This window comes from Lissotriton vulgaris, chromosome 10 (genome assembly GCF_964263255.1).
Source record: "Lissotriton vulgaris chromosome 10, aLisVul1.2, whole genome shotgun sequence".
Taxonomy (NCBI): domain Eukaryota; kingdom Metazoa; phylum Chordata; class Amphibia; order Caudata; family Salamandridae; genus Lissotriton; species Lissotriton vulgaris.
In genome coordinates, this window is record NC_141698.1 from 839,814,422 (window position 1) to 839,827,116 (window position 12,695).

At 47.3% G+C, this 12,695-nt stretch overlaps 1 protein-coding gene across 1 annotated transcript in view; it reads left to right on the forward strand.

Annotated features, from left to right (window-relative positions):
• LOC147688866 (ferroportin-like) overlaps positions 1-12,447 on the forward strand; it is a 230,718-nt gene extending 218,271 nt beyond the window's left edge. The window contains exon 8 of the mRNA XM_086939832.1: positions 12,176-12,447. Coding sequence (XP_086795958.1) covers positions 12,176-12,447 — 272 coding nt within the window. The remainder of the gene's footprint in view (positions 1-12,175) is intronic.
• Positions 12,448-12,695: the final 248 nt, after the last annotated feature.

Genomic DNA, 12,695 nt, shown 5'->3' on the forward strand with positions numbered 1-12,695 from the left:
TTAAAGTTAACCAGAGCCTCAGCATCACAAAATGGATGCTGCCACCACAGACACATGTCTGACCTCCTGCTGCTGGGAGTCCTTCCAGTGAGGAGGGCCTGGACAAAGGGTTTCCTGCCTGGGGAGGTGCGAGCACCACCCCAGACAGGGTTTTGTGTATTGGGTAGGACAGGGCTGAATAGATTGAGACATGCCTGGGGCACACAAGGTGTCCCTGTGCATAAGCCAGCCCAAACCGGTTCTGGGGCTTTCCAGCCCCAGTCCTGGCGAGGAGCTGGACAAAGGAGAGGGGGTGTAACCACCCCCTTTCCTGGTCCCACCCATAGGGGAGGGACCTAGCAGGAGATCCACCCCTCAGATGGGAATAAGAGAGGGCGCAGTGCCATTGCACAGCAGATCATCCTGAAATCAACTTTAAACAAGAAGAAGACTGGACTTCGACATTCTGCTGCACAGAAGACTGAAGAGAATCTCCCTAGTGGCCTAGGAGGGGCCACCCTGTGAACACAGGCATCACCCAGCACCTCGACATCTACTTTGCCGCCGCCTCCCGCCGGAGCCCGAGTGCAGAGCCTGACAAGACCCAGCTTCCCAGACTTCTCCCAGCCCGATCCACAGTCCCTGCAAAGAAGGGACCCGTGGAGGCACCGAGAGACGTGGGAGCGGACATCTTGAAAGACCCCCGAGACGCTGACTGCGCAGCACCCGAGGCACCCTCGACTCTGTGCTTTGGGGTTTAGGAAGCCCCACAACCGAGCAGCATTTGCACCAAAGATCAGCCCTCCAGCATCTCCACAATTTGCGTGGGGCCCTTTTGCTTTGTGCCACTCGACTCGCCATCCCGGCCGCTTGTCACGTGATCAGCGGCCATCTTGGCGACGAAACCTACAATTTACACTGTGGGTCTGGTTGCTCCAGACCTGCCCTCGCTCCTGTAGAAAGGAGTACCCGCTCTGACCTTGCTGGTCCGAGTAATAAGCCTTTTTCACTTTCCCCGTGGCTTGCGTTAGCCAAGGCTTGTTTGCTTTAATCGAGTTGCCGACACCGCCATCAGCTAGAGCTTTCGAGGGACAGCTCGTGATCGACTCCTGGCCGTCCTTGACCTCTTCGTGTCCACGTGGCTGCAGAGAGAAGCAACACCTCATCACCTGTTTGCACCCGACTTTGCCTGGTTCCAATCTGGTTCCACGGTGGTCACTGGTCAGTGACTTTGAACATTGTCCCCTCTGCTTTCAGGTCTTCACCACTTCAGATCCACCCTTGGATCCACCGGACACTTCTCCTTCACATCGCCTGCAGCATCTTCAGCTTCAAGCGCCAAGAACCTGCGTGTCAAAACCCAACGCCACTTCGACCCTGTGCACCCACTTCCTGTGGGTGAGGTAACATTGCAAAGCCGGTGTCCCTACACTGGTACACACCTCTAGGGTCTGTGTCTTAAGTTTTGTTCCTCTAAGTTCAGCGGAAGTGCCCTTAAACTAACTTTGTGCTTTTTACGCACCATAGACTTTGTATTGAAAAGTGCGTGCACTTTGAACACTGCACCCGAGTCCCGTGGGCCTTTCCCGACTTAGTCATTGCCAGTCTCGAATAGCTCCAGCGATTCCCAAGGCCCTAGGCCTCTTCACTTTCCTCTTGGTATCTCTTATACCACTTTCTTAGTATATGGTTTAGGTGGCCCCTAGGGCTCATCCATATTGTGCAACTTTTGTGTATTTTAAACTGTCTTGTGATTTAACGCTTGTGCTTCTGTGCTCATAAAGAGTCCAGGGGATTTTATAGTTAATAAATCAATATATATTTTCAATATATATCTGTGTGGTGTCCCTTTCATTTGGTATTCAAGGGGGTTGTGTATGGTATAACAGCTGGCTTCACATGCCTTTCAGAGTTTAGCCTAAGACTGCTTTGTCCACGTTACCACTAGGATAACTGGTCTACAAGGTTGAATTACAACCATCATCATAAGGGTTGCTTGGCATGGTACAAAGTGATCACTAGAATTAGTGAGCATTATATACCAGGCCAACTTCTCACATTGGTGAGCAGCGGATTGGGATCTGAGCTTGCTGTTGTTTTACCATTACAATCTTTGAGATTATCATTTGAAAGATCATACAGGTACCTGCTAGGTACATATAAAACAAGACTAGTATACTTAAGTTCTACTGAACTTAGTTGTTGTAGAGCAAAGGGAGTAGCACACCCTAGCTACAACTACTAGATAGGTTTAGTAGGTAAACACCAGTGTAGGTAGATTGCAACACATCCACCCACACTAGAGCAATGTCTGGAGCAGAGGGGTCCAGTGGACTTACTCCTGTTGAGAGTGACCCTCCAAGGGCACCATCCAAATTTGCTATTTTTTCCTTTAAGGAATTAAGACAGCTTTGTGTCTTAAGGGGTCTGAAGACAGGGCCTTCCCCTACGACAGACCACCTAAGAGAGCTCTTAGACCAGTCTGAGACTCTAAAGCCCTCTAAGGCAAACCCCACAGGGAATGCTGAAGGAGGCCATCCTTCAGAGGATGACACTGTAGACACCCCTGCCCCTATCATCATCCTGGTAGATGAGGAAGCCTCCACCACTGGAGCTCCTCAGGTAGATGAAGAGGAAGAGGAAGAGGAGGAGGTGGAAAGCAGTGAGTCAGATGATGACAGAAATAGTCAGGTGCTGGTCAGTAGACTGAACCAGGCTAACTTAAGCCAACTTGGGAATGAATCTGGTAACAACCCATTCAGACCCCCAGGTGGGCTTAACCAGGGGCATAGGAGGAGGAGGAATCACTCAGGTGAATCCAATACCTCCCATGTCTCTAGAGGCTCTCATGGTCACTCCAGGAAGGAGATGACTAGCCCTCAGAGAAGGGAACATGAGGCCAAGATGAGAGAGGCTGAATTGAGGATCCAGAGACAAGAATTAGAAGTTGCCCTGGCCCAAGAGAAACTTGCTAGAGCAAGACAGCCTAGAGAGAGTGGATTAGGATCCACTGGTGGCAGCAATATCCAGAAGGATAAAGACAGGTCCTTTGATACAAGAAACCTGAGTAAGATTGTGCCCCCCTACAAAGCTGGGGATGATATCCACAAATGGATGACTGCACTTGAGAGAGCCTGCAGAGTACAGCAGATCCCTCAGGAGCAGTGGGCAGCAATCTTGTGGCTCTCCTTTGAAGGTAGAGGCAGAGACAGACTCCTCACAGTTAGTGATGAGGATTCTAGAAACTACATGGTCCTGAAGAGTGCTCTGATTGATGGGTTAGGCTTAACCACTGAACAGTACAGGTTAATGTTCAGAGATACCCAGAAGACACAGACTCAGGACTGGTCTGAATTTGTTGAATGTGCCACTAAGGCTCTGGAGGGCTGGTTGCTGGGAAGTAAGGTTACTGACTATACAGGATTGTATAATTTAATTATGAGAGAGCAAATCTTAAGTAATTGTCAAAATCAGCTTCTACATCAGCACCTGGTTGACTCTGATCTGACCTCCCCACAAGAATTGGGTAGGAGGGCAGACAAATGGGTCAGAACCAGGATCAGGTTTAAGAACCAAGGTGGTGACCAAAAGAAAGAGACTACCAAGCCTCAAGAGAAGGGTGGGGATAAAAGTAAGGAAAAGACTTCCCCAGGGCCCCAAAACTCCAAGAATGGGGGTGGGTCCCAAGACACTTCTACATCCCAGAAAAAGCCGTATTGTCATACCTGTAAACAGGTGGGGCATTACAAAACAGATAGCTGTTGTCCCAAGAATGGCAATAAGGAGATCATACCTCCAGGTAAGGCTCCAACACCTCCTGTCACTGTTAGCAGTGGTCCCCCAGGTGGTGGGAGCACCCCCAAGAATTTGGGTGGGTTTACTTTTGGAGGACAGGTGGACTCTGGCCTATCCAGGTCCCCTAACTCGGATACTCTTGTCTATGAGACTGGCATGGGGTTTGCCAATTTCACAGCTTGCCCAAACACTTTGAGCAAGTATAGACAGGAGCCCCTCATCAATGGCTTGAAAGTTGAGGCCTTCAGAGACACAGGGGCTAGCATCACCATGGTGGCTGAATGTCTAGTCCCCTCAAGGCAACTTTTACCTGATGCCAGATATCAGGTGACAAACATTGATGGCATAGAAACCAATCATCCCATGGCAGTAATCAATCTTAGCTGGGGAGGTGTCACTGGCCCAAAGAGAGTGGCAGTGTCAGCAAACTTGCCTGTAGATTGCCTACTGGGTAATGATTTGGAAATCTCAGCCTGGGCTGAGGTTGAACAGCAAACCCATTCTAGAATGGTAAATCTCCATGGAAAGGTTAGTGGGGCTGTGATGGCTACAGCCCCAATCCAAGATGTCCTTCCTGAAAAGGTTGGGAGGGCTGAGCAAACCTCAGCCCCATCTTTAGATAACCTCCCTCCTGAAAAGAGTAGCAGGACTGTACTAGTAACAGCCCATACCCAAACTGAGTCTCCTCCTGAAAAGGTTGGCGGGGCTGTGATGGCCACAACCCAAACTCAAACTGATACATGGGTAGTGAAGCCTGAAATGATGGATCACTCCACCCAAACAGAGAGCATTGAGGAGGAAGAGAAATCTCCCTCCCACCAGACTTTAGGAAAGGATCAGCCTCCTCAGGGAATTGATCTTACCTCTGATGAAGGAACTGCCCCATGTTGTTAGGCCTGGCCTGACAGAGCCTCTGATGGCAGTGGACCCTTCTCAGGAGGGACCCAGTCTGGAGCAGGTAACCTGCCCCTCTCTACCTTGCCTTACTCAGCCCAGGGCTGCAGAGGACAAGAAGGACAGTGAGACCCAAAGGGCCCCCTGTCAAATAAAGCACCCCCATCAGCAGATTAGGGGCACCAAAACTAGTAGCCCTAGTGAGGTGCAAGCTTTAAAAACTCCTGAGGGATCCCCCTTAAAAGTAGTTAGGGACCTCCCCCAGATGGATATTGTTGGGCACAGCCAAACCTGGGACCCTAAGGGCCCAAACCTGACCTGTCCCTCCAGTAAGCCAAACAGAGGGACCCAGCCTCCAGCTTTAGGTAGCCAGAGGTTGACCCTGAGAGCACAGTGCAACTCAGTCAGAGAAAGAAAGGCACACATGGTGGAGAGTGATTGGAGGAAGCTGAGCCCTACAGAGGAAACTCACTTCAGTACTCCATCTCAACACCAGCCTTTGACTTTGCAAAGACACACCACAGGTAGAGATTCCCTATGGTGGAGACCCTCCGATACCCTTAGGGTGAGGGATTGCTTAGTGGACCATGAGACAGGGGGTTACCAAGCCAGAGCTGGTACTTCCTTATATGGCCACTTAGGCAATATAGGCTTACCTGGTCAAGGATAGCCTTATCTCCTTTCGTTTGGGGGGGGGGGGTTATGTAGGAAGGTGGATATCTGACTATGGTTACCCCCAAACTTTTTGCCTGGTGTTTAGCTGGTTTTTGACTTAGTTGGCCTGGGATCCTGCTATTCAGGGCCCCAGGCTGATTGCTCTCTCCTAAAAAATGGACTCCATGTACCTTAGGTGCATAACACAATTGGAATTGGTTCACCTTATAGGCCCCTGTAACAGTGTACCATAGGTACCCAGGGCATAGGTGTAGCCAAGGCCTGCCAGGGGCTGCAGCATGTATTGTGCCACCCCTGGCCTGGCCTCCATATTTGACACAACTGGCTGATCACTCAGCTGGGGTAAGTTGGTGTAATCACCTCTTACTTAGGTACAGTATGTCTGTGCCTAACCCTAAACTGGACACATATGTTCCTATCAGCCACTCCTATGGAAGGCCTCATCAATCCTGGAGGCAGAGTGCTTGGAAATATGTGAGATGGTGCTCTAGCATGAGCTGAGCCTGTCTGCAGCTGTCGGGAACCACTCCCTAAGCTGTTCCGGGATATTTCCATACCATATACTCTTAAGTGCATTATAATCCTCGCGGTTAAATGCTATCTTTGGTTTGGCTTTATCAAAACATGTCGAGTAAGGTGTCATACGAATTGGAATACTATCCCCTCGCCAATTCTGGCGACGGGGATAGCATTCCACCCTTCTAGAGGGACACGACATGTGTGTAGCCTTAACCCCGGTTAAAGTTAACCAGAGCCTCAGCATCACAAAATGGATGCTGCCACCACAGACACATGTCTGACCTCCTGCTGCTGGGAGTCCTTCCAGTGAGGAGGGCCTGGACAAAGGGTTTCCTGCCTGGGGAGGTGCGAGCACCACCCCAGACAGGGTTTTGTGTATTGGGTAGGACAGGGCTGAATAGATTGAGACATGCCTGGGGCACACAAGGTGTCCCTGTGCATAAGCCAGCCCAAACCGGTTCTGGGGCTTTCCAGCCCCAGTCCTGGCGAGGAGCTGGACAAAGGAGAGGGGGTGTAACCACCCCCTTTCCTGGTCCCACCCATAGGGGAGGGACCTAGCAGGAGATCCACCCCTCAGATGGGAATAAGAGAGGGAGCAGTGCCATTGCACAGCAGATCATCCTGAAATCAACTTTAAACAAGAAGAAGACTGGACTTCGACATTCTGCTGCACAGAAGACTGAAGAGAATCTCCCTAGTGGCCTAGGAGGGGCCACCCTGTGAACACAGGCATCACCCAGCACCTCGACATCTACTTTGCCGCCGCCTCCCGCCGGAGCCCGAGTGCAGAGCCTGACAAGACCCAGCTTCCCAGACTTCTCCCAGCTCGATCCACAGTCCCTGCAAAGAAGGGACCCGTGGAGGCACCGAGAGACGTGGGAGCGGACATCTTGAAAGACCCCCGAGACGCTGACTGCGCAGCACCCGAGGCACCCTCGACTCTGTGCTTTAGGGTTTAGGAAGCCCCACAACCGAGCAGCATTTGCACCAAAGATCAGCCCTCCAGCATCTCCACAATTTGCGTGGGGCCCTTTTGCTTTGTGCCACTCGACTCGCCATCCCGGCCGCTTGTCACGTGATCAGCGGCCATCTTGGCGACGAAACCTACAATTTACACTGTGGGTCTGGTTGCTCCAGACCTGCCCTCGCTCCTGTAGAAAGGAGTACCCGCTCTGACCTTGCTGGTCCGAGTAATAGGCCTTTTTCACTTTCCCCGTGGCTTGCGTTAGCCAAGGCTTGTTTGCTTCAATCGAGTTGCCGACACGGCCATCAGCTAGAGCCTTCGAGGGACAGCTCGTGATCGACTCCTGGCCGTCCTTGACCTCTTCGTGTCCACGTGGCTGCAGAGAGAAGCAACACCTCATCACCTGTTTGCACCCGACTTTGCCTGGTTCCAATCTGGTTCCACGGTGGTCACTGGTCAGTGACTTTGAACATTGTCCCCTCTGCTTTCAGGTCTTCACCACTTCAGATCCACCCTTGGATCCACCGGACACTTCTCCTTCACATCGCCTGCAGCATCTTCAGCTTCAAGCGCCAAGAACCTGCGTGTCAAAACCCAACGCCACTTCGACCCTGTGCACCCACTTCCTGTGGGTGAGGTAACATTGCAAAGCCGGTGTCCCTACACTGGTACACACCTCTAGGGTCTGTGTCTTAAGTTTTGTTCCTCTAAGTTCAGCGGAAGTGCCCTTAAACTAACTTTGTGCTTTTTACGCACCATAGACTTTGTATTGAAAAGTGCGTGCACTTTGAACACTGCACCCGAGTCCCGTGGGCCTTTCCCGACTTAGTCATTGCCAGTCTCGAATAGCTCCAGCGATTCCCAAGGCCCTAGGCCTCTTCACTTTCCTCTTGGTATCTCTTATACCACTTTCTTAGTATATGGTTTAGGTGGCCCCTAGGGCTCATCCATATTGTGCAACTTTTGTGTATTTTAAACTGTCTTGTGATTTAACGCTTGTGCTTCTGTGCTCATAAAGAGTCCAGGGGATTTTATAGTTAATAAATCAATATATATTTTCAATATATATCTGTGTGGTGTCCCTTTCATTTGGTATTCAAGGGGGTTGTGTATGGTATAACAGCTGGCTTCACATGCCTTTCAGAGTTTAGCCTAAGACTGCTTTGTCCACGTTACCACTAGGATAACTGGTCTACAAGGTTGAATTACAACCATCATCATAAGGGTTGCTTGGCATGGTACAAAGTGATCACTAGAATTAGTGAGCATTATATACCAGGCCAACTTCTCACACCTTGCCACTGTACCTCGCATCAACAAAACCACCATGGGAGGTAGATCCTTCTCCTACCTGGCAGCTAAAACCTGGAACTCACTTCCCACTCACCTTTGCCTTACTCAGAACCACCTAGCATTCAGAAAGCAACTTAAAACGTGGATATTTGACAAGTAATTCACCACCCTTCTTCAAGCGCCTTGAGACCCTCTGGGTATGTAGCGCGCTATATAAATATACTGACTTGACTTGACTATTTTCCATTGAAATTACCACTGAATTTGCACATAGAGGTTTACTGATAAAACTATATAGCACACAAATGATCTTTGTGTAAATCAGGTTTCAGTGAATGTTAATCATTTGAGCATCACCAAAAAAAGTGTTTTGATCCTATTAAAATCTTTACATCCATCACACTTTAGAATTACGAAAAAAGTGCTCCAATTTTACTTACCTAACTACTGATACATTCTGAAGTATGTTCACACTTCATTAACATTTATTCACATTTTGTTGTGTTTTACACAAACATTATCTCCTCCAGCCTTTCCTTTCACACTCCGTGTACCCCAGCAAGATTGTCACATAGTTCACTTTAAAAACTGGTCTCACCGTGAAGTCAAGGAAAGAAAAGTAAACACCATTGTCCATGTTGAAAGAATAAGCAATCATTCTCTCAGAAGACATAACCTGGCATTTGACCTCAAGCCTAGTTGTTGCCTGATTGACAAACACAACTTTAAATCTATGTAGATTTTTTTGGGTGATAGACAATGTCTATAGGAATGTGGCTGAGTGATTTCATTCTAGAGAATTTCATACGACAGAAGCGTAAAAACTATATATTAGAAGTACATTACAGTGGTCATTAAGAGAAGCAAACATGGTATAACACTTATTAGATGTAACAAAAGAGTTGTACAAAGTTCCCCTGGGGGTCATCTTATAGAAGGATCTCTCTCTCTAGACTGACTGCTATGATCAATATTCAGGGAGCCAGTCAGGGCCCCTGTCGGAACTAAGAAACCTCACACAACTAATGGGCTGGATGACTTGTTTCATTTAGCCCTTGTGGTGTTGTATCATCATCGGCTTCCTGCTCCTACGTCAAGCTGGCGCTGCAATGCCTGACGGGTAACAACAAGTGTTACACTTTTGTGGAGATCTTTTGTTCCTAGCCGTGATTTGCAAGTGTGTGAGGGACTTAGCACAAAAGGGGGGTGGAAAGTAGTGAGCGTGAGGTGAGTTTAAAAAGGGTTGGTTAGTCCACTAAGTAACCTTTATTCATGTGGTAAGCCACCCTATTGAAAAATGCAATGAGGGGTATGGAGAACCAAAATAGGGGTTAGTTTGGTCTCAGTTCAGCCCTCAAGTGTGGTCGACATGTTTCATGCCCTAAGGGCAATTCATCAGGACCAAGTAGTGCTCATATACTAATCAGGGGCCCGGGATTGGGTGTTAATGTATACAGTATACAACCTGGAAGGTCTATTACAGGGGCAAGCTGGTAGACCTGCGGTCCCGTCAGACCAATGTCGGCTGTTCCGCGTGCCAGCACACGCCGAAGTGTGGGGGTAGGTTCTGACGGGCAGTGGCCTCGCGCCTCAAGTTTCCAGGCTCCACTGGACCCATGACCCATATAATCTTTTAACCACCGCAAAGCGCAGGCCCCACAGGAACGAGCCGCGTGGCCCCATTGAAGGTTTACATTGGTCTGACGGGACCGCAGGACTACCAGCTTGCCCCTGTAATAGACCTTCCAGGTTGTATACTGTATACATTAACGCCCAATCCCGGGCCCCTGATTAGTATATGAGCACTACTTGGTCCTGATGAATTGCCCTTAGGGCATGAAACATGTCGACCACACTTGAGGGCTGAACTGAAACCAAACTAACCCCTATTTTGGTTCTCCATACCCCTCATTGCATTTTTTAATAGGGTGGCTTACCACATGAATAAAGGTTACTTAGTGGACTAACCAACCCTTTTTAAACTCACCTCACGCTCACTACTTTCCACCCCCCTTTTGTGCTAAGTCCCTCACACACTTGCAAATCACGGCTAGGAACAAAAGATCTCCACAAAAATGTAACACTTGTTGTTACCCGTCAGGCATTGCAGCGCCAGCTTGACGTAGGAGCAGAAAGCCGATGATGATACAACACCACAAAGGCTAAATGAAACAAGTCATCCAGCCCATTAGTTGTGTGAGGTTTCTTAGTTCCGACAAGGGACCTGACTGGCTCCCTGAATATTGATCATACCAGTCAGTCTAGAGAGAGAGATCCTTCTATAAGATGACCCCCAGGGGAACTTTGTACAACTCTTTTGTTACATGTTGTTAGGACAGGTACACTGGACCCCTCTAAATATCGTCCCCCATTCGTCCCCCTCTGTTGTACACATAACACTTATTAGAACATTGGAATGTTGGGAAGTCCATTGCAGACAATGGAGTGCTCCTGCTTCTACGGGCCGGTAAAGGCCCGCAGAGCAACATTCCAAAGTTCTACAAAGGCTTCTCGAAGCTCGAGGAGATTTATATCCCCTCGAGCTTCAAGAACCCTTTGTTTAATTTGTTAGAACATTCTGCCCTCTAGTGGCAGAATGTTCTAATAACCTTATAGCCCTTCGTAGCAGGGCTATACCGGTTGTTAAAGTCCCGCTGTCTTGTTAAAGTCCTTCGCCTTCGGCTCGGGCCTTTAATGATTCAGCGGGCCTTTAATAGCCGGTATAGCGGCGGGCTATAAGGCTATATGAAATCGATAAGAATGTTAGACAAAGCCCCAGGTTTGGAGTTAGAGGTTGCCTCCTCCCCAGAGAGACACCAGGTGGTGTGCTTAATTTCATATTAGCTTCAATTATCCAACTATCCAATGATCCTACCATGGCCTTAAGCTCTGGAACGACCTTCCGCAAACCTTGAGAAGTTGTACATCACTGAATACTTTTCGGAAACAGTTGAACACTTGGATGTTTTGAGTTAGTGGGATCTAGCTGCACCCTATCCATTTCCAAGCTCCGGGAAATATACTAGGCTTTAATAATAATACTTAATCAGTTGGTCAAGCAAAATGATAAATTGATGTGAAGTATATTTAATGGCATGGCAATGTACATTTTGGTAACTATACATGCTACGTCACTCTATTCCAGTGATGTCATCTTGCAATTGACTCTTTGTTGCTCTAGGTCATGTCAAGTTGATAATCGATGATGGCAACTTGCTCAGCTATCACTGACATTCATGTTCATCTGGCAAACATAGAAAACACGTAGGGAGCCTGTGCAAACAAAGTAAAGTCAGATCTATAAAAATAGATTTGATTTATTTACGGATATATACTGATCCATCGTTCCTCTGTGCATGTAAGCAATAGCGAAATAGGTTTAGATTACCATTAAGGCAAAAGATATTATACCATTTTGAGTTAGGTCCTATTCCGCCATAGGTAATTTGTGCAAATACATTTATATCAAATTAAGGCTTAAATGCATTTTTAAGAATGGAATATGATGATTTCGATGACTAGAAGTTTGGCAATAAAGATGTAATGATGACTCCTCAAATGCTGAATATTATTTCAGTCTTTCGTAGAATTTGGGTCAATGATGATTAGTTCCTTGCAGAGCACAACAATTGAATTCTTTGCCTCTTTGATGCAAGATGCAAAAAGGTTTTTCCGTGTTTTAGAAACTTGCAAACATCAATGCCTTCGAGCAGCTGATGACTAGTGGCAACAAGTGTTTTACCCAACATTGGATGCTTCCTAAGTTGTTAGACTCATTCACTGACTAGAGTGTCTAGTTTTCTACATCAGATGCTCATTTATGTGATTCCTATGAAGACGGACACCTCCATTATCTTCATAGTAGTGTTCGTTTAAAAGCAAACTTTAAGAACAGCATAATTAACTTGCCTTTGTTTTTGGCCTTTCTCTTTGGAACAGAATTTTTGCCCTAATGCGTAAATGATTACATAAACTAATTTCCGAACTATGGAAAAGGGTGACAATATAAACAATGAAAAACATACTTATATTTTTCTAATTTCTATTTACTCGTAGGCCTCTGGTCCTTTGACTTGACTGTCACACAGCTTCTTCAGGAGAACATTCCAGAATCTGAACGTGGTGTGGTCAACGGAGTCCAGAGCTCTTTGAATTACCTGATGGATCTTGTTCATTTCATTATGGTTATCATGGCCCCACAGCCACAACAGTTTGGATTGCTGGTTATAATTTCTATCCTTTTTGTTACTGCTGGACACACCTTGTATTTTTTTTATACAAAGAAACATAAACTTAACGATAGGACATCACAGAATACTCCTACCTGACATTTTTGTATGTCAATATTTTTAATAACCTGCCGCCTTTCTAGTGCAGCGTACGTTTTAACCTGCAGCTTTGGACAATTACATTTACCGTTCCTGTCAAGATGTTCACATATTCAGTTCTTTTTTATCATATTTTTTTTACTTGGTCAGCACTGTGTTGAGTACAATGCCTATCGTGTTTGAACGGAAATAAATAAATATATGTAGTTAAACAAAAGTGGAATATTGTTTTTCACAGCAACAAATCA